The sequence below is a fragment of the Diadema setosum genome, chromosome 18 (genome assembly GCF_964275005.1).
Source record: "Diadema setosum chromosome 18, eeDiaSeto1, whole genome shotgun sequence".
Classification (NCBI taxonomy): Eukaryota; Metazoa; Echinodermata; class Echinoidea; order Diadematoida; family Diadematidae; genus Diadema; species Diadema setosum.
In genome coordinates, this window is record NC_092702.1 from 7,731,459 (window position 1) to 7,755,406 (window position 23,948).

At 39.6% G+C, this 23,948-nt stretch overlaps 1 protein-coding gene across 1 annotated transcript in view; it reads left to right on the top strand.

Moving 5' to 3' along the window:
* Positions 1-23,559, top strand: part of LOC140242088 (histone-lysine N-methyltransferase NSD2-like) — a 36,921-nt gene extending 13,362 nt beyond the window's left edge. The window contains exons 7-19 of the mRNA XM_072321849.1: positions 7,434-7,564; positions 10,148-10,271; positions 11,876-12,076; positions 12,609-12,788; positions 13,761-13,920; positions 14,318-14,526; positions 15,232-15,344; positions 16,024-16,170; positions 17,061-17,183; positions 17,837-18,095; positions 19,569-19,675; positions 20,647-20,863; positions 22,466-23,559. Of these exons, the coding sequence (XP_072177950.1) occupies positions 7,434-7,564; positions 10,148-10,271; positions 11,876-12,076; positions 12,609-12,788; positions 13,761-13,920; positions 14,318-14,526; positions 15,232-15,344; positions 16,024-16,170; positions 17,061-17,183; positions 17,837-18,095; positions 19,569-19,675; positions 20,647-20,863; positions 22,466-23,259 (2,765 nt within the window). The 3' untranslated portion in view covers positions 23,260-23,559. The remainder of the gene's footprint in view (positions 1-7,433; positions 7,565-10,147; positions 10,272-11,875; positions 12,077-12,608; positions 12,789-13,760; positions 13,921-14,317; positions 14,527-15,231; positions 15,345-16,023; positions 16,171-17,060; positions 17,184-17,836; positions 18,096-19,568; positions 19,676-20,646; positions 20,864-22,465) is intronic.
* Positions 23,560-23,948: the final 389 nt, after the last annotated feature.

The following is a 23,948-nucleotide window of genomic DNA, read 5'->3' on the forward strand; positions in this document are numbered from 1 at the left end:
CATACATTCGGGAACACATTGTGAACTCGAAGGATAAACTTCCATTAAAATTCTTCTTTTAGATTACATAATGTGACTAGTCGCCGTTGCCTTTGTACGGTTGTCTCTCTCTCTCTCTCTCTCTCTTTCTCTCTCGATCTTCTCGTTTACGTATTTGGTGTTGCATCACAACAGGGTGATTTTTTGACATAACTATCGTAGTCTTCGCTGGGATTTTGTGTGCCTGCCTGCATTCAGACTTACTGCTTTGTACTAATTGCCAACTGACCTGCTGTTTCCATGCATTATTATTAGTTCATGCATGTACTCTCATGGTGCCATGTCTCTCTTGTTTTTATTGTGTGTGTGTGTGTGTAGGTGTGTGTGTGTGTGTATTGTTTTGCATTTTGTTATTACACTTACTCAGATTAGAGGAAGGGGTATGAATACGCCAAATTGGTCTGGATGTGTGGTAGTATACTGGTAATTAGCTTTTGTTCATGTCAAAGCTTGGTTTCTCACACATTGGGTCCTCCTATTCCACTTCAAAAAGTTGTGTTTGTTTTGGGTTTTTTTTTTCCTGTGGAGAAACAGTAAATCATGTGCAAATTGAATCCATTTGATTTTTATTTTATTTGAAAGAGGGTTTAACATCTGCCGTGTTTGCACATTGCTATGAGCTCTTGTACCATTGGCTATTTAAAGCTGAGATTTCAAGTAATGCAGTGTTAACTGTAAGTTGTAGTTGTGCCAAGTGGTTAACACACACTGTTTTAGCTATTCAAACTTTGCAAGAGAGTGAGTTATGTAGGTTTATGTAGGTAGCTGTGAGTAGCATATCACAGCACATACTTTCTGCACCACATACTTTAATAAATGCTCAATCTCTTGGTAACTTTTAGGTACCTCTAAATGGAATTATTTTTTAAAAGCAACAGCAAACAAACCCAGAACCATGGTTTTGATTCTCTACTAATATACTCAAAATCCTCAATGAATTTTTGAACTTGTTTAGTGTCGATCTGGCATGTGCCAAATAGGAGGAGATGTTTCCACCTTGACTATCAGAATCAAGAATGATTCTCTGTATTGAATGTTACTACCATCCAGAGTATTTCAACTTCCCAGTTTCATTCAGAGCAAATGAGCATATATGCCTTTCTAGATACATCCCATGGGCTACTGCAAGAAAGACAAAAGATAACGTCCATTACAATTCAACCAGACCAGTTTTTGTTGTACTCTATGATGCCAGAGTCACACAACTTTCTGATGTGATATCCTAACAGTGATTTTTTTGTTTGTTTGTTTGTTTGGGGGGTTTTTTGGTGGGGGGGGGGGGGGGGGGTTTCAGGATTCCTGAACTGAAATTAGCAGTTTCTGATTATTTCTTTTCATTAACTATAGCAGCTTGTGATTCATTAGTTTCAGCTTTTTTGTTCTCAGTTCTCATAATGACATAATGACTATGTTACTATCATCATCATCATCTTATTACTTTTACTATGATTTTCAATACTACCACTTTTCTTTTTCTTGGAGATTTGCCAATGATACGTGCACCTGACTTGCATGGGGGAGGGGAGGTGGTTTGTTGTATTATCAGATAACCTATTGGTACTAATCTTATATGGCAAAAAAAAAAAAGCCACATTTTTTTTTTTTTTTTTTTTTTGGGGGGGGGGTGTCAAAGTTGCCATGGGGACACTTGTCTGTAGACAGACCATCTGTTTATTCATCTGTCCATCCATCATCCCATCTGTCAATCCATGCATCTCATTCGTTATTTCCATCTATCTCCAGCATTGCATCATAGGGCATGGTACAAGTAAAAACTGACCATAAATGACCAAGATGGTGTGATCAGCTTAGAAGTAGAAGGGCGTCCACCCTGTACAAATTGTCCAGAGTTAACGCCTTTCTGCAGTTGAGCTTTTAGTATGCATAGTGCTTGGCATCACATAGAAGAAAAAAAAAAAAGAATGTATGGTGTAGTTCTGTCCCACTACCCCCCCCCCCCCCCCCATGAAAAGTATGATAGCAGCACCAAAGTACCCAACAAAAGGAAGAGAGATCTAAAGTTATTTCTCTGTTGTAATGGTAGAAGTTCAATGAAAGTGAGTTTGTAGTATGGAAATTAATGTCTTTGGACTAGATGATATTTAAGGCTCTGTTAAACAGCATGTCTAATTTTAACAGGTTTGAGTTGCTTGATAATACATGCTATGAGAGTCTCTAATATTGTGTTAATATGAAGCTACGGCAAATTTAGGGCTAAAATGAATGCCCAGTTCCTTTAGAAAGCAGAAATTTGTGAGTGATCAGATTTACTTTATTCAATAATTCCCATAGATAGACAGTAGTGTGTGAATGAAATATTATGTAAAGCATGGCGGTATTCATTCATGGATCTCTTGATAGTAACAGCATTATTATCCAGACTTGTTTGTACTGGGGTGTGTTGTCAAGCATTGAACATCATCATACAGCAGTGTCAGCAAAGTTAGAAAAGTTCTACAATTGAGCCACCAAAATGTTAAAGTGGTATTAGATGATGCAGACATCGGTACTTGACTTGTGTTATGTCTGTGCGATGCAGAATATAGTGAGGGTGGCAATGATTTAGTGGATAAGTAATATACTTGGTGCTGGAATGATATTGATGCAATTGACACTTGACTGCTCACTTCATTGGGTGTCGGGTTATCTCTTATTTTCTTCATTTTCTATGATACCCCCCATTTCCTAAATACAGTATCGATGCAGTCTGCACTGTACATTGGTGCTGTGTGAATTGCAAGGCCATGCTCTGCAGATTTTGAGTGTGTTTGGTGTGGATTGCGAGCTGGTGTGCTATGAATGGCAGGTTTGTGTGGTGTGGTGGTAGCAGGGTTGTTTGCTGTACCCTTATGTTACAATTTGTTCAGTACCAAGCTCATGGGAAAGTCTTGGTATTAGAGTATCTCCTGATATGATTTTAAAGGCAGGGTTCTCCCCCATGGCATGATTGACCTTTCTTTGGGATCAACATCTGTTGTAGTTGCATGAGCATGTTAGAAATTCATTTTTATTTTGCTGGTATGCTGTGCTTCTTTTCTGCTTTATGCTTTTCTTGAGCATGCCATTGTGCAATTTCTTTGTGTTGTATGCATTTCCCGCAGAATTCATTTGAATTGAATTGAATTGAATTTTGGGAGGTTGACCCTCAAATCAAGTGCAATTGCATAGTAACTTAGATACATAATACATACCGAAACCTCTAAGAATCTGAAATGCTTGACATTTATAGATATTCTAATAGATGCATCAAATGGGGATGTATTTAAAGGCATCAGATGAAAAAGAAAATTAGATAATTATTTAAGTGTTTGAAAACAAACATAATTATATTCTATTTTACTTCGTAAAGCGCATAAATACAACATAGAACAGTATGGGAATGAGCACAATACATCACTTTTGATTCTTCTTGAATGCAAATTTTTGTGTTAACTTGCAGAGTCAGGTTCATGTAAAGGCTAAACTCTTATTATTTGTTTGATAAAAACCTGCCTCATTAACCAGCTTTCACTTTAGTATTTTTCCCATGTTGTGGCTAGCAGGTAGATCTGTGTTATATGCCAGTCCTTCTGTGCAAAACATAAGGAGATGATAAACCTATCTCCACTGACTGCGATGTGGCAGAATTTTCCGCAAAGAGATAATGTGAATGAAAGCTGATTAATATAATTTGATATGATAGTGAACTTCAGCCTTTCCTAAATGCACGACACTTTTCTACATTTGTAAGATTTTTGCCTTTAGATGTTTTTACTTGCCTCTTTGTTCTGTCTTGCTCTCGCTTAGAATGACTTGAAATCTCTTTTCTTTATGGGAGCAATTTTGTTTAAAACTGTATTGGGAATAGAATGGAATATCGCAATGGACTGATTGCAGAGTTAGGATCTGTGAGTTCAGCAGTGTGCTGTGATGTGTGTGCAGGGCTGGTGGAAAGGAAGAAAGGTGGAAAGGAAGAAAGATGAAAGGGAGGAATGAACGGAATGAAGGGATAGATGGATGGAGAATGAATGATGGAGGGATAGATCGGTGTGTCCATTTGCTGTGGCAGGAGATTGTAGTGTGTCTTTATAGAACTCGTGTGAATTAGATGGAATGCTGTCATCATTTCAATGAATTAGATGAAGTAATAGATGGATGGTGAATGATAGAGGATGAATTTTTCATTGGTTCCATCTTCCGAAAATGTGAGTGTGTACATGGATCTCGTATAGATCAGAGGATGGTTTTATTGTGCAAATGAGTTAGATGAGAAAGATAAGTGGTATGGATGACCAGTGAACAAGAGGGAGTAATGTCAGTTTGAAGCAAGTTACCTGGCATATACTGGATAAGTTTGTGATATGAGCACAATTAGCAAAGATGGGGGAACAGTGGAAAATAGAAATATAGATGTATGTGTTGGGGATTGTGACACTGTTGAATCTGTCAAGTGCAGAAGTGTGCGGAAAGGCTTGGAAGAATTCAGGATTCAGAAAAATGAGTGCATCGGGATAGATACGTGGAGGATGTTGATATGTCTTCAGATTTGATGGACATCACAAAGACAGATGGACCAACATTAATGATGAAGGAGAGAAGAATGTTATGCTCAGACTCTCATAGAGAAAAGTAGATTTGTGGTTGGGAGTAGTCTGGAAGAGTTGTATAAGCTGGATGACACAGTATCGATTGGCGTGATACGAGTTGATGTGCATAAGGTGCTTCAGGACATTGACTGTGAAAAGTGTGTATGTGGATGGATTCATGAATGAAATACATGTGTGTTTGCTGCCCAGATTTGCAGCTTGGTTATTGAGTACAAGGGTTGCTCATGCACCACAGATCAAAAAATCAGCACACACAATCACACAAGGGGAAGAACAAGACAAACAACATCTGTTTGGAAATGTGATTTTGCAGAAATGACTGTCTGAGCTCGGTGGTCTGAAGCAAGAATGAGGGTACTAAACTGATGTCAGTACTAGTACTGTACGAGCTGAAATTTTCACGGTGGTTTTATTTTCGCGAATTTCGCGAATCGCCTTTGAACCGCGAAAATAACAACGTGCGAATAGGATAAGTACAGTTAGACCTCGCAACCGCGAAATTAACAACACGTGAAAATGTCCTAGTAGCAATTCGCGAAAATATCTGTACGCGAAAATTTCAGCTCGTACAGTATTAAGGAAGAGAAATGCAGTCAAGAATTGTGAAAGGGCCATATATGCCATTTTATTTCAAAATGAAGACATCAGCCAAGAAAGACAGAAGAGCTACATGAGAGCTGTATGTCCACACTCAACAATCACTTAGTACACAAATATCCTTGATACATATATAAAATACCTAATCCCCCCCCCCCCCATTTTCCTCACAAAAACGAACAGCATAAAGATCGTCCTGAATGAAAAAAATGAAACAAACAAAAGATTTTTATAAATAAAAGTTTGAGTTGATTTTTTTTAAAATGTCATTGTCACTTAATCATCTAGGTAGCATTACAGTGGACTCCTATTATAACGAAGTCCTCGGGACCAGCAATTTTCTTTCGTTATATCAAAATTTCGTTATAACCGAACAAATAAACAATAAAAAACAAAGAGCGGATACTTTTGCGGCCTGAATTTTTACTTCGTTGTAACCGGAATTTCGTTATAACCATGTCCGTCTAACGGGAGTGCACTGTATTGTAATTACACTCTTTCTATGTCACTGTAACAAACATTTTATCAATGATTTGGATGTAATTTGTGCACATACATTATAACCTTTTCATGCCTCCGCCACGAAGTGGTGCCGGAGGCATTATGTGTTCGGGTTGTCCGTACGTCCGTCCGCTTTCGTTTACGCGATAACTTGAGTAATATTTACTGGAATTTTACCAAACTTGGTCCAAGTATGAAGTATGATGGGGCAACGATTTGATAAGATTTTGGGTGAAATCGGCTAAAGGTCAAAGGTCAAAGGTCAAGGTCAAATCATGAAATTGTATCCGTTTACGCGATAACTCAAGACTGTATGGAGCAAATTTCACCAAACTTTGTTGGAGGATGATGTATGATGGGACAATTACTTGATTAGTTTTTCAGTGAAATCGGACAGAGGTCAAAGGTCAAAGATCAAGGTCAAATCCTAAAATTTATCTGTTTATGTGATAACTCAAAACTGGATGAAGCAGCTTTCACCAAACTTGGTCCAAGGATGATGTATGGTGGGACAATTAGTTGAGTAGATTCTAGTGACATTGACAAGAGGTCAAAGGTCAAAAGGTCAAGGTCAAATGCTAAAGATGTTGCTATTTCCCCCATATCTATGCAATGCCCGCAGTTATTTTCTTGAAACTTAGTGTAGACATGTACTACTGCATAAGGATTCTCCAGAGAGAGTTTCATGTCATAAGGTCAAAGGTCAAAAGGTCAAAGGTTAGGTGAAAATGTTGCAATATCACTTTTCTCCCAAATGGTTCAATGTATCTTCATGGAACATGGTACATATGCATGTACTGACTGGCAGGGATTATCTAGGGAATTTAGTGGTCATGGGTCAATAGTCAGGGGTTCAAAGGTCAAGGTCAACTCCTCAAAATGTTACTACTGTATTTCCCTCATACATGTATACTAGTATATGCAATGATTGCATTATTAGTTTTAAAAGTGTTTAATATATGTACATTTATTACTTGATGGAGATTCTCTTGGAAATTTCCAGCCAGAAGGTCAAAGGTCAAAGGTTAAGGGTCAAAGGTCAGGTTTAAATGAAAAAGAAATATTTTGTACTGTAATTACACTCTTTCTTCATACCTTGAAAATTATACTCAATGCATAAACTTATAATAAGGTCGGTCAGAAGTCAAGTAAAAATTTTCAATTCCCCAAATATGTGTTCCTGCACTCTTTAATAGACAATTATAGCAAACCCAGTTCGTGGAAAGTGAACATTCAAGATATTTCTGACAAACCTGTTATTTCGATATTTTGCCAGTTATGTGAAACTGTCATCACACATTGTCAAGACATTGTACTATACACCTATTGGGAGAGTCATGCATTATGGCGGAGGCATCAGTCGCCGTAGCGACATTTCTAGTTTGTATTTCACAATGGCTAAACTTAGACCCCTCAGACAGATTAAAGAAAAGTTCACACCCTTTTTGCCATCACAAAATAACAAACACACAGATGTATGGTAGAAAATCTTTTTAAAGCAATATCGCCAGTTCTTGAGGACAGTGATACTGTCCAGAAAATGGCTGTCCCAGACACAGAGCCTTGATGTGGCAGTACTTCATTCCACTCTGGTGGTAACCCATAAGTACATAGTTGAAGTCGAGCACTTATGCTGCAGCAAAACAGATGTGCCACTAAGCGACAGTGATTTACCATGCCCTGATGTTTTCGCTTGTCGTGTGATTTCAGCAGCAAGCTCAGAGGCCGATGCTGCTTCTCAGAACGGGAGCAGCACCACAAGCAGCGTGAGCGGCAGCAGCTCGGGCAGGGACCGCTCGGCCCCAGGAGGGGGAGCAGCGAAAAAGGAGAATGTGTGCCAGGTAAGTGCTTCATTCGTAATCGTTGCAGACATGAGAGCCATTATGTGTATTATGTAATGTACTGTTGCAACACTGCACCACTGGCACTGGTGCGATGGTCCAGGACCAGGAGAAATTACTGCTGGACCAGTAACGTTTTCAGGAATGGAACAGTAAAAGATTGAAAAGCTAGGTCCTACTTGTCCCACAGACTGGTCAGACCAGTAGAAGAAAAAAAAAAAAAAAAGGTTAGTGTGCAGCCTTGACTATTGTAATGAAAATGAACAGTATGGTCTTACCTACATAGGGTACTGCATACACCATATATTTAGCAAATCTAATTTTTGGGAATCGGGACTTCTCATCAATTTTGCGAGTGGTTAAATTTGCGACTGTGGAGCACAGTACTGAATGGAGAAATGCATGCATGCACATCACATTATGTTGAGGATCAGAGTTAACATTTTCGCGTGTGTTTAAATTCACAAATCGCTCCCTACTCACTAAATTTGTGAAATATTTGGTAGCAATATTTGACAGTAATCGCTTTCTTCATTGTCCATTATGGAAAGGGCCCTGCTATTATTGATTTCTGTAAATTTTTTTTTTTTTTTTTTTTTTTTTTTTTTTTTTTTTTTTTTTAGCGGTGTGGAATTTTCATGCATTCTGTAGACAGAAAAGTAGCACAAACATAAAAGGATGGGAAATTTATTCTGCTTGTTATGTATGACACTTTTGTATGTTTTGTTAGTTCTGCAGAATGAAAGACAAAATTCATCTTACCTGGCTGATTACCCACAAAAATAATCGATGTGAAAGTCGCGGCATTTACAATACCTAGCACTCCTGTATACCAATTTTGAATCACAGTCGCGAGGGACATGAAAAAATGAAACGTCTTGTTCAAATTTGTGCAAACATAGGGCAGTAGTTCAACTTGGTATATTGTATAGGTCAAGACCCTTGTGTACTAAATCTCAGTGCTGCTAATATGGAAGCATTGTCTTGGATGCAAATCACATCCCCTAGTTGTAATGATGCTGGGTTATGAAATCCATTTGGCCAGCCTTTTGAGCTTTGTTATATCTAAATGGGGATGAAGTCTTGATAGCCATATGGCCTCTAGGCAATCAAAGTCGTGTGTTTGAGATAAGTGGATGATTCTCATCAGCTGTAATGCAATTCAACTTTCTACCTGACAGTACGAAAATGTTTTCAATGGGTATGATAGAAAAAGATTATTCTTAGAAAAATGCCTTTCGCAGTAACTGTTGGAGATTCACCATTTTCTGACATGACCTGCAACATGTTGGATGTGAGCCTAGACAAGCCATCTCAATTTATTTTTTTTTCCTTTTTTTATTTTTTTTTTTTATTTCATTTCATGTAATTTATATATTTCCACGTACAAAATTTACTTTAAAGATAATATAAAGTTTTGGTATTACCTCAAAAGTTTCCCTGAATTTCCTTGTCTTAGTTTGTGTTTCAGGTTAAAGTACCTTTCATATAACTAACACTGTGAGACTTACTCGCCCCAAAGTGCTCTCATGTCTTAGTAATCATTCAATAATGGTTTCATACCAGAGCCGCCGCCGTATGACGGCGGCGAGGTAGTACACGTATTGTGCGAGATAACTGCGACCAGCAGCGTGCAGCCCCATACGCATACTTTGTAGCTAACTGCGACCAGCAGCCCCATACGCATAGCTAAATGGGGCTTCGCATTGTAGCTTACAGGATCATGACAGATTTAGTATCACGGGTAAATATCAACTTAAAATCCAAAAATTTCTTCAATTTGAAGACTTACCAGTTAAGTTGAAGTATTTAAAACAGGCTTTGGGCAACGTTTGGTTTTGCCAATAGTCCCTTTCTGTTCGAATTGATGACTGAATGTGACTCGGTCGAGAGGACCTTGGGAGAGCTACACTGAATTGACGGCCAGCGCATGCGCACACAAACATCTTATCCGTTCATGGATTTGAAATTTGTTCGCATGTGATGTGTGCGTATGCGCTGGTCGTAGTAATCAGTGTATGTAGCTCTCCCAAGGTCCTCTCGACAGAGTCACATTCAGTCATCAATTCGAACAGAAAGGGACTATTTGCAGAACCAAACGTTGCTCGAAGCCTGTTTTCAAGACTTCAACTTAATTGGTAAGTCTTCAAATTGAAGAATTTTGTGGATTTCAAGTTGATATTTACCCGCGATACTAAATCTGTCATGATCCTGAATGCTACAATGCGAAGCCCCATTACGCTATGCGTATGGGGCTGCTGGTCGCTATGCGCATGGGGCTGCTGGTCGCAGTTAATTGCATGATTACCAAGAAATGAGAGCACTTTGGGGCGAGTAAGTCTCACAGTATTAGTTATATGATAGATACTTTAACCTGAAACACGGAAATTCAGGGAAACTTTTGAGGTACCAAAACTTTTTATCATCTTTAAAACAAACAAACAAAATACATGGTGTCAAATATGATAGTGGTGGAATTATGAGAAGCGCAAAGTAGGCTTATTGAAAATGATCCCTTAACAAATATCATGATGTAAATACGTGTAATTTAGCAATGTATTACTGCCTTCTTTCCTTTGTAAGGTCTGCGAGCGGCCAGGCCAGCTGCTGCTGTGTGAAGGTGGCTGCTGCGGGGCCTTTCACCTGGACTGCATCGGACTCCAGATGGCGCCCTCTGGGTCTTTCAAATGTGATGAATGCATCTCAGGTATGTCAATTAAGTAAAAACTCGTAGCGTGAACAATTTTGTAAGTGTATCTAAAGTGACTTTAATCTAGTGATCATATGGAATTTTAAAACATAGGATATAAAGAGAAATAATTATGCTGATAAAGAAAGTTTTCTTTTTATTGCTTGTTTCTTTCTGTAGTCTGCTATTTTGAAAGCCTTTGAATAAGCCTTTGAATAAAATATTGCAAAATCACCAATAATATATGACTTAATTGTTTTTGTTGGTTTGAGGTTTAAAGGTCCTATTTACCTTTGGGAGGAGTATCACATTTGATGCATATGTGTAGGTCAGTTGTATCACAAAACATCCTACTATATAAAAATTTCACACTAAAACCCAAAATGTAAGGAGATATCACTATTTTTCTCAATAAACTGTAACTGTAGACGATTTAGTCTAAAAACATTTTTATCATAACTGTTGTTCTCATTTTGTATATTTAGCATTGATTATACTGATTCCAATTTTTGCATTGGCTGTTTCTACCCCCTAACTCACATTTTAGAACTATTTTGAAGCACTAATGCTGGGTTTTTGTTTCATCTGCAAATGGTAAATTATGCCTTTAACATACTTGCCAACTAGTAAGATTTTATCAGATTCAGTAAGATTTTTTACGTTAAAGATAGCAAAATCAGATTTTCTGTCAGAGAAATCAGATTTTTAAAAAATATTTAGATATATCTTTCATGTGTATTTTCTGAAGATTTGACCGAAAGTAAGATTTTTGCAATCCACAAGTAAGATATTTCGTCTTGAAATGTTGGCAGGTATGCTTTAATGGTTATATGTGACCTGCTATAACAAAAGGATCCTAAAGTCGCTGACGGTTGAGCCGAGAAAAACGAGTTTGAAGTCAGATCATCAAAATCCGTCAAAACATTCGAATGTCTGTTTTTGACATCATTTTGTTGTCTAATGTATTTTCTATCATATGCCGAAATTTCGAAGCTAAATGATCACAGGAAAGGCAAGAAAATATCATTTTTCTGGGCCATGATTTTCCGACTTTGACCAGACCAGAAACGGGTCCGAAGATTTGGATTTAGCGTCGCAGCTTGACTCCACCCCTAGCAACGAGGGAGTGATCTCATTGGTTAGTGCGTGGCATCCTGGTTACTGATTGGTCGTGCGTAGACCGCTGGCGCTAAGCTTGAATGAACATTGAGGAGGTTGCTAGGAGCGTACCTTCTATTGTCAAACGGTGAAAACTGTCTTGCTTCCCCTTGATCATGATAACATCGGAAGGAAAACTTTGAAGGCGGTTTTCTTGAAACGCTGATTTCTTCAACCACTTGGCATGTGCTAATAAAATCATCCATATCTCTGCAACCGAGTACTTTTATTAGTCATGTTATATATGACATTAAAATGGAAGAGGAAGGGAATAATGTCATGTCATTTTCAGAAAATTGTCCTCCCCCGACTTTCGGATCCTTTTGTTGCAGCGGGTCACATATATCTAACAACATCTGCAGTAGAAATATAATCAGTGGTGTTGGTTCAATCACTATCACTCTTGTCATCATCATCATCATCATCATTATCTCATCATTATCTCATCATCATCATCCATCCAGGAGTCCATTCTTGCTACGAGTGCAAACAGTCGGACCAAAACGTGAAGCGGTGTCACGTGCCCGTGTGCGGCAAGTACTACCACGAGGCGTGCATCCGCCAGTTTCCCCTCACTAAGTTTGACCACCGGGGCTTCACCTGTCCGCTGCATTCCTGCCATGCCTGCTTTGCCGAAAACCCTAAGAGTGCCAAGTCAACCAGAGGTTAACTACCACTGACACTCCCCCCCCCCCCCATGTCTCAAAATATCCCAAGAGCTTAAGTCGATCTAAAGTAAATTAATAGTAAAACTCACCCCCCCCCCATGTTACCAACTCAAGATTGCGAAGTTGTCTCAAGGTAAACTACCATTAACACTCGTCCCTCCCCCTTGTCCAAGAGCTTCAAGTCATTCAAGGTAAATCACCAATAGAACCTTATCCTTTCCCTATTTTTCAATACTTACATTCTTGTGAAATTATCAGAGGATGTGCACTGTGCACTGAAAATCTTTAGTAGAGGTTAGGGACTTTCTCATTGATTAAAAAAACATTTTATTACTGTTCATTTTATTATGCAAAAATATTTGAATTGTACTTTTAATTGTACTGAGCCCCCTGATGTGAAATGTAGCTTGCTGTTTCGAACTGTTACTAGGCCACCTGATTTGTTTCGCTTATTGATACTTGCAAAAGAAGAATAAATTATCTTTTTCTGATTGAACCCTATTCCTACATCTTAATCCTTGACCACCAGGCCGATTGATGCGTTGTGTCCGCTGCCCGACGGCCTACCACCAGGGGGAGACCTGCATCGCTGCTGGCAGCATCGTCTTAGCGGCTAATTCCATCGTCTGCAGCCGCCACTTTCAGCCGCTGAAGTCCCAGAAGCACCACTCGCACGTCAGCGTCAGCTGGTGCTTCACCTGCTCCTCAGGTAGGGGGCGCTGTCACCTTTCTTTGTTTTGTTACCTCTGCCAAGGGAGGAGGTTATGATTTCATCAGCATTGGTTTGTTTGTTGGTGGTTTGTTTGTTTGTCCATGTGCGAAATAACTTGCAAGATAACTCAAAAAGTTGTGAACAGATTTGTATGAAACTTACGGGAAAGGTTTATAATGAGACAAGAAACAGATGAGTGAATTTTTGTAGTGATCCAGGAATTTCTATGGATTTTATGAAGGATTTTCAATATTTTGGCAGGTAGAGTCAATGAGCTTGAAAGTTCAATCTGCGAATTTTTTGAGGTTTGCATACACGCACTAAAGTGCGTGCTCTAGTTTCTGCTAGGGTAAGGTGCACCACGCAGCTGGAATTGATAACGTAACAAAAGGCTTTTATATTGGGAAATAAACGGGCTATTTTCAGCATGCATACTTACGGGTGGAAATCACTGATCTCTGTGGAAGAACAAGATCAGTGGTGGAAATGAGCTGCTTGGCGGAAGTCTGCACTCTCAGAGTGCTTCTCTATTTTATTCATTTTTTTTTGGGGGGGGGGGAGGATGAGACTAGGAGTTTGAGTGCTTGTTAACATTTTGTTTTGCTTTTTTCTGAATGATTCATTATGTGTGCAAATCTGATTTGTTCAGGATGTGATATCTGCACATTTTGCAGGTGTTTTTGGCATGATTCTTGTTGATTTTCTGTGTGTGTCTTGAGATCAAAGTGTGTGATGTCATATTCTTGTTATCAATGTTGTGGACAAGGGAAAAATTTGTCAAAAACATTTTAAAAAAATAAACCCTTGTTTCAGGCATGTTTAGTTACTTGAGAAGCTACAGGGTGTTGCCAAGTCCTTTGCAAACCTTGCACCCTTCTTACTTTCAATTAAGAGTCGCTTTCCAGTATTTACTATCGTTGGTTTGCGTGGATCTTCCTCCTCTCCTTCCCTTCTTCCATTCTCTTTCAGGGGGCGACCTCATCTGCTGCGAGAGTTGCCCGGCGGCCTACCACCCCAAGTGTCTGGGCTACGACAGCGTCCCGGAGGGCAACTGGTTCTGCCGGGACTGCATCAACGGCAAGAGGCCCCGCTACGGCGACATCATCTGGGTCAAACTGGGCAATTACAGGTGAGTAGGGGAGAGGGGGATGTGCTCCCCAGGGGGATAGTTCACCTCAAGAAGCACATTAGAATCAAGTCGTATGTTAAGAAGCCACTCCTTGTTTGAGAGGTGTGCTACAGATAGAGTTGAACCTTATGACTAACAGAGTGGAAGAAGTTTTGTTAGAATAAGTCTAGAATAAATAAGAATATTATGCCATTACACATGTTTGAATGTAACAGATGCAGATATTGTCAGGCTAGATGTATGTTCAAGAAAGGAGACATTGTGAAATTATGCATTTCTAAATATGTTAAAGAAAGGAGAATTATAGTTGTCAAACACAACCAGGTTAGATAGCTAGAGTCTCTTTCTTGACAAAATTATATGTCAACATGATCATTTTTTTCCCCTCATTCATAAGGTGGTGGCCAGGAATGGTCTGTAACCCCAAGGACGTTCCTCAAAACATCCAGGAAAAAACTCACCAGGTGGGGGAATTCCCCGTCAAGTTCTTTGGCTCCAACGACTACTTCTGGACCCACAAGGGGCGCGTGTTTGACTACCTGGAGGGGGACAAGGGGAGTCGAGAAACGACCAGTGCCAAGGGTCTGGCAGCTGTTTTCAAAGCAGGTTAGTCACCTTAAAGGCACAATGCCATAAATGCATCACTAATAGACTGCCCTATTGAATATACCGACACAGCATATTGGTAAATTGATTCCTTTGTTTCATGTACCTCAAAAGCTGCGGTCCCAATTATATTTGTGCACATTGCTTTTCATACGATTGCAGAAGTGTTGAAGATTGGTTTATGCATGATGAGATGATCTCTAGAATTTACTAGTTTTATTTGACATTTGGTAGTCCAAAACAATACCTTTACTTTGATCACAGTTCGTCAGTTGAGAATGAGAAGGGCATTAAATTGACCGACGAGTTTTGCACGTATGTCTCAGACCTGCAGTCAAATCTACAGTACTGTGTTGTTTCACTTATTGTATGTAAATTTGTGTTTCCAGAGTAAGATAGGTTTCTCTTTTTCTTAGCATGACAGATTTACTGAATAGGACACACCACAATGTAAAACCACTGTGAACATTTGAGGTCCCAATCTGCATTTCTGGAAAGAGAGTATCGGATGCATAGCATTAATCTCACTAGTTAATGGGATCATGTGGAGCATGGGTTCAAATAGGATTGAATATGAATGGTAAAGTAGGTATCATGCTTTGACATACAGAAACAGGCACATAGGAGATCTATTCCCAATGCAGGGAATAATAAGCTCCTGTTGATTCGTGTGTGCCCATACCTTCAAAACTTATCTCTGTCCAGCTCTAAAAGAGGCATCAGAGAGGTACAAACAGTTCAAAGCATCAAAGGAACAGAAGATCGCCAAGGAGCTTGAGAACAGCAGTAAGAAGCCTGCACCCTTCAAATTTATCAAGGTAACCACGGGGTGATGATGATGATGATGATGATGATGATGTTGCTGATGGTGGTGGTAGCAATGTTGATAGTAAAGAATATGATGATGATGATGATGATGATGATGATGATGATGATGATGATGATGATGATGATGATGATGATGATGGTGATGGTGATGGTGGTGGTGATGATGGTGATGATGATAATGCTGGTGGTGGTGGTGATGATGATGGTGATGGTGGTGATGGTGGTGATAGCAATGTTGATAATAAAGAATATGATCATGATCATGATGGTGGTGATGATGGTGATAATGCTGGTGGTGGTGATGATGGTGATGGTGGTGGTGATGGTGGTAATAGCAATGATGACGAAGACAATGATGATGAAGAATATGATGATGATTATGATGGTGATTAATGCTCCTATTCATGTAATGGCGATGGTGATTGTAGTTTTGACCATCATGATAATGACAATGGTTGTGACTGTAGTAATGAATGATAACAATGGTGTTGATCAATGGGTGTGATGACCTGCACACAATGACAGTATAATGGTGATTCTGATAGCCATATGGATATTGCTTTTGCTTCTGTTATATGATGGTCATTCCATAAACAGATTCATATATAGTGTAACAAGCATGCCTGACAGATTGTGTGACTCAGTGATCCTCTTTGTTTCTCCTCCCAGACCAACAGACCAGTGGGAAATGTAGTGATGCCTGCTTTTGATATCAGTCAGTGCCAGGCGTGTGAATGCACATCAGACATGGACAACCCCTGTGGTCCGGACGTCGACTGTCTCAACAGAATGCTGCTCATAGAGTGCCATCCTCAGGTATGACAACTAACACTGTATGACATAACACACGCAGATTCATTTATCCAGAACAAGGCAGAAAAATGTGTGAGGCACAGGTCCTTGAAGATTTGAACAAGTTTCAGTTTCAGTTTCAGTTTAGTTTATTTCCGCAAGTTCAGGTAAAAACATATAAATATACAATCAGTCAGTTCTAACACATACATATACAAACCAAAAATTATTTTGGATAAGTACATAATCACAGTTAAAAGTTAAAAAGTGTGTGTTCAAGATTGACATAACAATTAAAATAAATGGTGGAGGAAATCAGCAGTAGGCCATTGGCCTTTCGAGGCTGATCCCATGAGCAAATATACAATATTAAAACTGTATGTCGTTATACACTGTTACATAAATCATGAGTCGCATAAAAAAGAACCGGATTTGCAATAAATGGGGACAAGAAAAAAAAAACAAAAAAAAAACACACATCCAAAAGGGAGGAACCATGACATACCAAAAACAACCATAAAAGGGTGGGACAAAAAGATGGGCAAGAATTATCATTGAATGCAATTTAAAAAATATATATATGATTTGAGCATATAATATTCTATAAAAATCGACAAAGACAAAAGAAATTACATATCATCATAATACCGAATATCACTGAATATAGTGTGCAGCTGTATAATCGTGAATCTTAACGTGATTCTTCAGTGTGTACATATGTCAAGCAATATCGTGAGCCGCGCCCCGCCACTGAGGGCGCAACACTTCCAGCATGATCAGAGCCCTCCATTACAATACATGTACTGAGTACAGTGTAAACAAGTGTTTGAATAGTGCCAATACACTAAGTAATTAATTGCCACTTCACAGATCAGAACTAGATTTACTAATTGATGGTACAATTGTATGTGCAGGTGTGCCCAGCCAAAGAGAAGTGTCAGAACCAGCGATTCCAGAAGAGGCTCTACCCAGACTCGGTGCCCCTGAAGACAAGCCAGAGAGGCTGGGGTCTGGTCAGCATGGTGGACATAAAGAAGGTAAGGATACTCACTTATATAGTTGATCCTTCTGTTTGTTGTTTTTGTTTGTTTGTTTGTTTGTTCGTTTTTGTGAGGATGTGGGCGGAGAACAGCAGCCAAACATAGCAACATGCATGACAAGTGCTTCCCAGAATATATCTGTGTTTTGGTGCATTCTAGAGCGTTTTTTTATTTTTATTATGACAATAAGGCGCTAAGAAATCCTGCCCATTTGCTTACATCCTTGAACATGCTCCTTCGTCCAGGGTGTCCCTTCCAAGCTAGTGATATTAATGGGCAAGTATGAATTCTGGGGTGATCATAATGGTAGGCTCCTCTGACCTGAAGAGCAGTAGTTATCAGGGCGGAAGTCCTCAGTAAATAAGTCTGTGTTATTGTTGTCATAGTCTTGCCCGAAAAGCTGTTTTATCCTTAGTGTCTATATTGAGCCAGTTTAGTTATGTGAGTCAGTACTGTGCAAGGCTGGGGTAAATATAACGGTAGGACCATCTTGAATAGCAGTGATGACACTGATGAGGCTATATTGGGTAAAGAAGATCACATCCCCATCATAATGCAAGCTCACTTCCCATGTGTCATTGTCTTTGATGCCTTGTCTGTTGTGATGATTGTCCATTCTAAATCTGGCTTCCTCGTGCTATGACCACCAGGGCGACTTTGTCAACGAGTACGTCGGCGAGCTGGTGGACGAGGAGGCGTGCCGGCGGCGAATCAAGAAGGCGCATGACGAGAACATCACCGACTTCTACTTCCTGACGCTGGACAAGGACCGCATCATCGACGCCGGCCCCAAGGGCAACCTGTCCCGCTTCATGAACCACTCCTGCCAGCCCAACTGCGAGACGCAGAAGTGGACGGTCAACGGTGACACCCGGGTGGGGCTCTTTGCCATCAGGAACATCGCGGCAGGTGAGCAACATCTTGTCCAATCTACAGTGAGACATATTCGGGAGCTTTAGGTTTGCAGCACAGACGTTTGAGACGACGATTGCATCGGACGTTCTCTCCCCCTGCGTCGTGCTGAAAAGTCGCTTTAGATTATGTTGGGACGCAACGTATAAAAAATGAAATGGCGCCCCCATGTATGATGGGTGCATGATGTAGCAGTCTTATGTCGTGAATTGAGCGGACGTAAAAATAGCCCCGAACTTGTTGTGAAAAACTGAGACAAAGCAAGCTATAAATAGATCGACTTGACGCACATTTTCACGCATGCTCAGAACATGTTTTTTTTTTCCTCTGAACGTCCCTGTCACGAAAATCTAAAGCTCCCTAACGTCCAAGGGGTGGGGGGGGGGGGGTGGTGGTGGTGGTATTCTGCTTTTGTCCAATCCACAGAGATGTCACTTTTGTGTACTGCAGTAGACTGGATCAAAGTGGACAGTTTGTGTAAAATTGCTTTGGAATATCATTGCTAAGCCAGGATTGTCCGCATTGTTTTGTGGTATCTATTCTAGCATCACCTAAGCATCATTTGTGACGAGGACTTCATATTTAGAGTCACTTATTGCATTTTGTCTCTCTTTTAATTTGGTGTTCCAGAACTATCAATTAATATGTTTTTACTGCATTTTGTATATATTTTTAGTATCCTGTCACAGTAATAAGTGTATTTTTTCAAATATTTTACAAGACATATCTGTTTTGTTCTAATATTGCCTTTGTTAACCTGAATAGATATTTTGCCTCTAGATTTTTTTTTCTTTCTTTCTTTTTACTGTTTTTTGGTCTTCAGAGAATGACATCTCTCGAACTCTTTCATCCATTTCAGAACAATAGCTCTTGTGTTTGTGTGTGTATGAAAAAGGTTGGACTTACATAAATTATACAAAAATGTTAAAAGGTCTTAATTGTTTTGTTATCACTCTTTGCTGGATTGGGAGGAGTATCATTGTAGCATTCTTTGAACGATTTTCCTTTTCTTTGAAGAAACTACATGCCTAATTTGACCTCTTAACCTGCAAAGGTCAGTACTACCGAGTGACTGGATAATTTGTGTAAAGCCAGGGAAATCTGTGAATTGAAATGCAGTTGCAATGTGCATGATAGCCCTGTATGAAAGGCATATCCTCTTTTTTCTGTTTTTGCGAGTGTTGATGTGCAGTTCATCCTCTGGTTTACATGGACATGTTGTTCTGACCCCAAAACATGTTCGGTTGACCTTGAGGAAAGAGAAAGACCTTGACCAAAAGAATACACAGCCATCTCTGTTGTCTGTGTATACTCTGTCGAGGAACAACTTTTATGACCATGTCAGTATTTTAATCCCCTCCATCCCAATGCCCATCACTGCCATGCAGTGTGTTTCCCTTCATCACATGCACGTCACCCAGAGTACCTCATTTCTCCATAAATTAGACTGATTCCATTGATGTATGACAGGTTCAGAGCTGAGCTTCAACTACAACCTGGACTGCCTGGGAAATGAGAAGAAGAAGTGCGAGTGCGGGGCTCCAAACTGCAGCGGCTTCATCGGAGTCAGACCAAAGGTGAAACAAGTCTTCCATGCTTTTTTTTTTCGTGCTTTCATCTTTTTGTTTTTGTTTATTAATGGTTGATGTAATGTATGTGATGCTTAAATGAACCATGATAGTAATGGTAAATAAGATGCACTCACATATTTACACATTAGTCATTTCAACATCAAATTATGCCATTATACGGTGAGTGAATGAAGAGTACTGTAAAACCAGAAATGTTCGGGTTCATTCTAATTTCTTGAATTTCACGAGAGCCAAGATATGCCAAATTTAAATGCACTCAAAAGTTTTTGTCTACATTTAAGGCATTGAATGACAGTGCAGGGCTCGACACTAACGGTGGCCCAGTGGCCCGGGGCCACCAAATTTCAAAAAAGGCGAATTTGGTGGCCCGCCTCGGGCCACCAAATTTTTTTGAAAAGTATGTCAATTAATTCGAAACTTTTTGCGCCGGAAATTAGCAGTTATATTTGTTTAAAGGATGGATGAAAAGGACTGAATGAGTGCCTGAGAGTGAGTGTTGCGAGTTTGTTGAGGTTTATTTATGAGTAGATGTATGTCCAACTTCCAATTCTTACTATGACTGGATAAAAATTAGATATTTGACTCATTAAAAAAAACACAGGACTTTTAATGTTTTTTATCGTTTTTTTTTTTCGGGGCCACCAAATTTTTCTCTCGGGCCACCAAAAATTTGAAATTGAGGATTTCGGTGGCCCCATCGGGCCACCAAACAAAAAAGTTAGTGTCGAGCTCTGGACAGTGGCATTTGGTGAAAATTTTGTGCCACAGAACAAGCCGTTGGCTCCAGTTCGCGAAAATATCTTACTCTACAGTAGATTATTTCTCTCATTAATCCAGTATGATTTCATTTTAAAGTTCTAAACAGGTGGACAACATTTCGAAGGCATTTCTCTTTGTTTTCCCCAAGATGAAATGAAATTTTTTAATTTGTACCACCACTGCTCGGCTGTTTTCAGACGGCTGCCGCTGCCGCCCAGGAGGAGAAATCCAAGCAGGCCAAGGACAAGAAGAGGAAGCGGGTGAGGAAGAGGAACAGGGCGGGGCCGCCCAAACTCAAGCACGAAGACGAGTGTTTTCGCTGCGGCGAGGGTGGAGAACTCATCATGTGCGACGTCAAGACGTGTCCCAAATCTTACCACTTGGACTGCCTGGGACTCGTCAAGCACCCTTACGGTGAGACCCCCTCGCCCAGATTAACATAGATTTCTTGTGCCATTTAATGCATTCTTGCATCTTATAAGTAATCCCGAAGGCATTGGCATAAAATATTTTATAGTTTGTAGTGATTTGTTTTAACAGCCTATTGTAATACTCATATTTCATTCATTGTAGTAGTCAGCTTTTTTTGCACTAATTTCACACTTTCAAGAAAGTAATATTGTTGATCTGTGCAATAAATCAAATCATCAAATTGATTACCTATATTAGGAAAACATTGTATTTGGTTTAGCTATTGCATGGACAATCACATAATACATGTGCATTGGTTTATTAGGTGCAGGAAGTTTGTAGACAGTGAACTTGGAGATGTGCGTAGAATGCATTTTATACTAAGATCACACAAGATAAGAAAATATGTTAATAATTGCCCTCTTGGTAGACAAGAAAATGTTGGTACTTTAACAGACATTTTCAGCTAACCGTGAGGAAGAGAAAGACCTTGACCAAAAGAATACACAGCCATCTCCGTTGTCTGTGTATACTCTGTCGAGGAACAGCTGCTTTAGTTTCCTATATCTGATGGAAACATGTGATACTTTGAGATTCCAAGACATGGTTATTTCATGTCCGATATGATGACAGGTTTATCATTCTGTTTATCTGAGTTTCATTGAAGTCATCTTCAGCATGATGTAGAATTGCACTTTAACCCTTTTTGCGCCAGGAACTTTAGACAGTGTGTACATCGCTGTGGGGTTTTCTGTGCCAATAGACACACAAAGCACACAAGAAGTTAACTGATATGGTGGTGGCATAGCTGGTTTTGCATAGATGCCTTTATCTCTCGATGTGCAACATCATTCGGCTTAGTTTAGTGTGCTGCTGTGATCATGCAGCGTCTTAGACCAGTTAACAGTTAGTGTGATAAAAAAAGAATAAGATTTGATGAGCACAACTGCAGATTTGATTGAAATTGGATTAAACTGAAAGAAGTTATGAAATTGTCAAGTTTTACTAATTTTCACAAAATGAGAAGTTTTTGAACAGTCAATTTCAAGATTTTTGTGTGCAAAGTATATGACAAGTTGTGAGGCGATGATATACTCTATGGATATTCATATTGAATATAAATAAGCATATGAGTGAGTTGATATATATATCATCGCCTCACAACTTCTCATATACTTTATACACAAAAATCTTGAAATTTGTAATTTTTTTTTATTTGAATGCAATCGTAACCCAAGCTCAAAATCTAATATATCTGACTAATCATTATTTTGAGGTTATTCAGCTATGAATAATATCATGTTTACACTATATAGCAAAAAAATTCAATTTCATCAATTTTTTGTACATGATCAGTCGAAAATTGTGAGTTGATGACATCATCAGCTCACTCATTTGCATATTTATATCAACTGTTTGAGAACTGTTTTGCAAAAATTAGCAAAACTTCACAATGCTAGAACTTCCCTTTGTTCAAAATTTTGCTTATAAAATTGTACTCTCTATTTTATTTTTTTTCCAAACATGCTTGTAACTGGTGCTTAATTCCCTGTAAGGAGCAATTTCTGTCTTTTTAACATTCCTGCTGAATTCTCTCTCATGCAGGGAAGTGGCAGTGTCCATGGCACCATTGTGACATCTGTGGGAAGGGATCAGTTAAACTCTGCGTTGAATGCCCCAACTCATTCTGCAAGCTCCACTCGGAGAATGTGACGGTAATCATCAACGAACGCATCTTTTGCAAGGATCACGACCTCGCAGAGGTGCAGAAGGCCGAGGAGGAGCGAATGAGGCGGGAGGCCGCCAAACTCGAGCAGGAGGTGGCGCTGCTGTCGCAGCAGCGCGACAACACGCCGGTGAAGCGGGAGAAGCGGAAGTACCGGAGGCGCGACAAGTCGGCCGAGGCGAGCGAGAACCAGCCCAAGGCGAGGCGGAAAAACAAGCTGAAGAAGAGAGAGGAGAAGCGAGCGAGGAAAAGACAGAACAAGGCAAAGGATGGTGAGACTGCCAAAAAAGACGAAGTGAAGGAGGAGGAACCATTGGTGAACGGAGTGAAAGCCGAGGAGGAGGAGAAACCAGTGGAAGATGTGAGCGAAGGCAATGGACTCCAGCCACTCAATAGCGACAGCGAAGCGGAGCTTGTCATTGACGAAGGTGCTGCAGAGAAGAGGGAGAAAGCCAAGAAGGAGAAGCAAGACAAACTCGAAAGCAATGGAGTCGACGACGCCAAAGAAATCAAGAAGCACAAAAAGAAGGAAAAGAAGGAAAAAAAGGAAAAGAAACATAAGAAAAACAAAGAGCATAAGAAGGAGAAAAAGGCTAAGGTTGATCGGAGAAGAAAGGAAAAAGTTGCCAAAAAGGACAGTAGAAAAGATGGCAAAGTCAATGGTACTCATTAAAAGTGAGTGACTGTGAGGGGTGTAACACCGTACAGAGGCATGTGAAATGCACTTTGAATTTTGTGTATGAACACTTTTTAATTGGGAGGGGAGGGAGAGAATAGGTGTGTATGTTTTAGCAGAGTTTTTGAAGTACATTGTAACTAGGGGCATTTTTTCTGTTGTCTTGATTTTTAACATGTTCATGTCCATTTTTTCATTTCACTCTCCTTGTATCCTTCCTATCACTTTTCATCCACTCTTCACTTTTTCTTGCTCCTTCAGCGATCAATCTATCTATCAATCTATCTATCTATCTATCTATCTATCTATCTATCTATTTACCTACCTATCTTTTTCTATTTCTTTGTATGTCTTTGCATTTTAGTTTGTGTGTGCATCATTTCATGAGATGTGACATTTCTGCAACTGACAGTGTTTAGGTTTTAGCATCTGTGGTTTCCCCACATCGACATTTCCGATACTGCACGTCAGAGGTATCGCCTTCAAAATGAAGCCATGCACTCAATTTCTGCTGGATGGAAGCACTTACATTACAATGCAAATTGCTGTTTTTCGCATGCCAGACAGTTTTGAAGTCTGCATGAATTGATCTCAGGTACTAAAGAAGTATCATCTCTTGGTCATGTGGTCTTGTCTCCTCAGAAGGGTAATGGTTTTCTTTTCTTTTTCTGTTTTTTTTTTTTTCC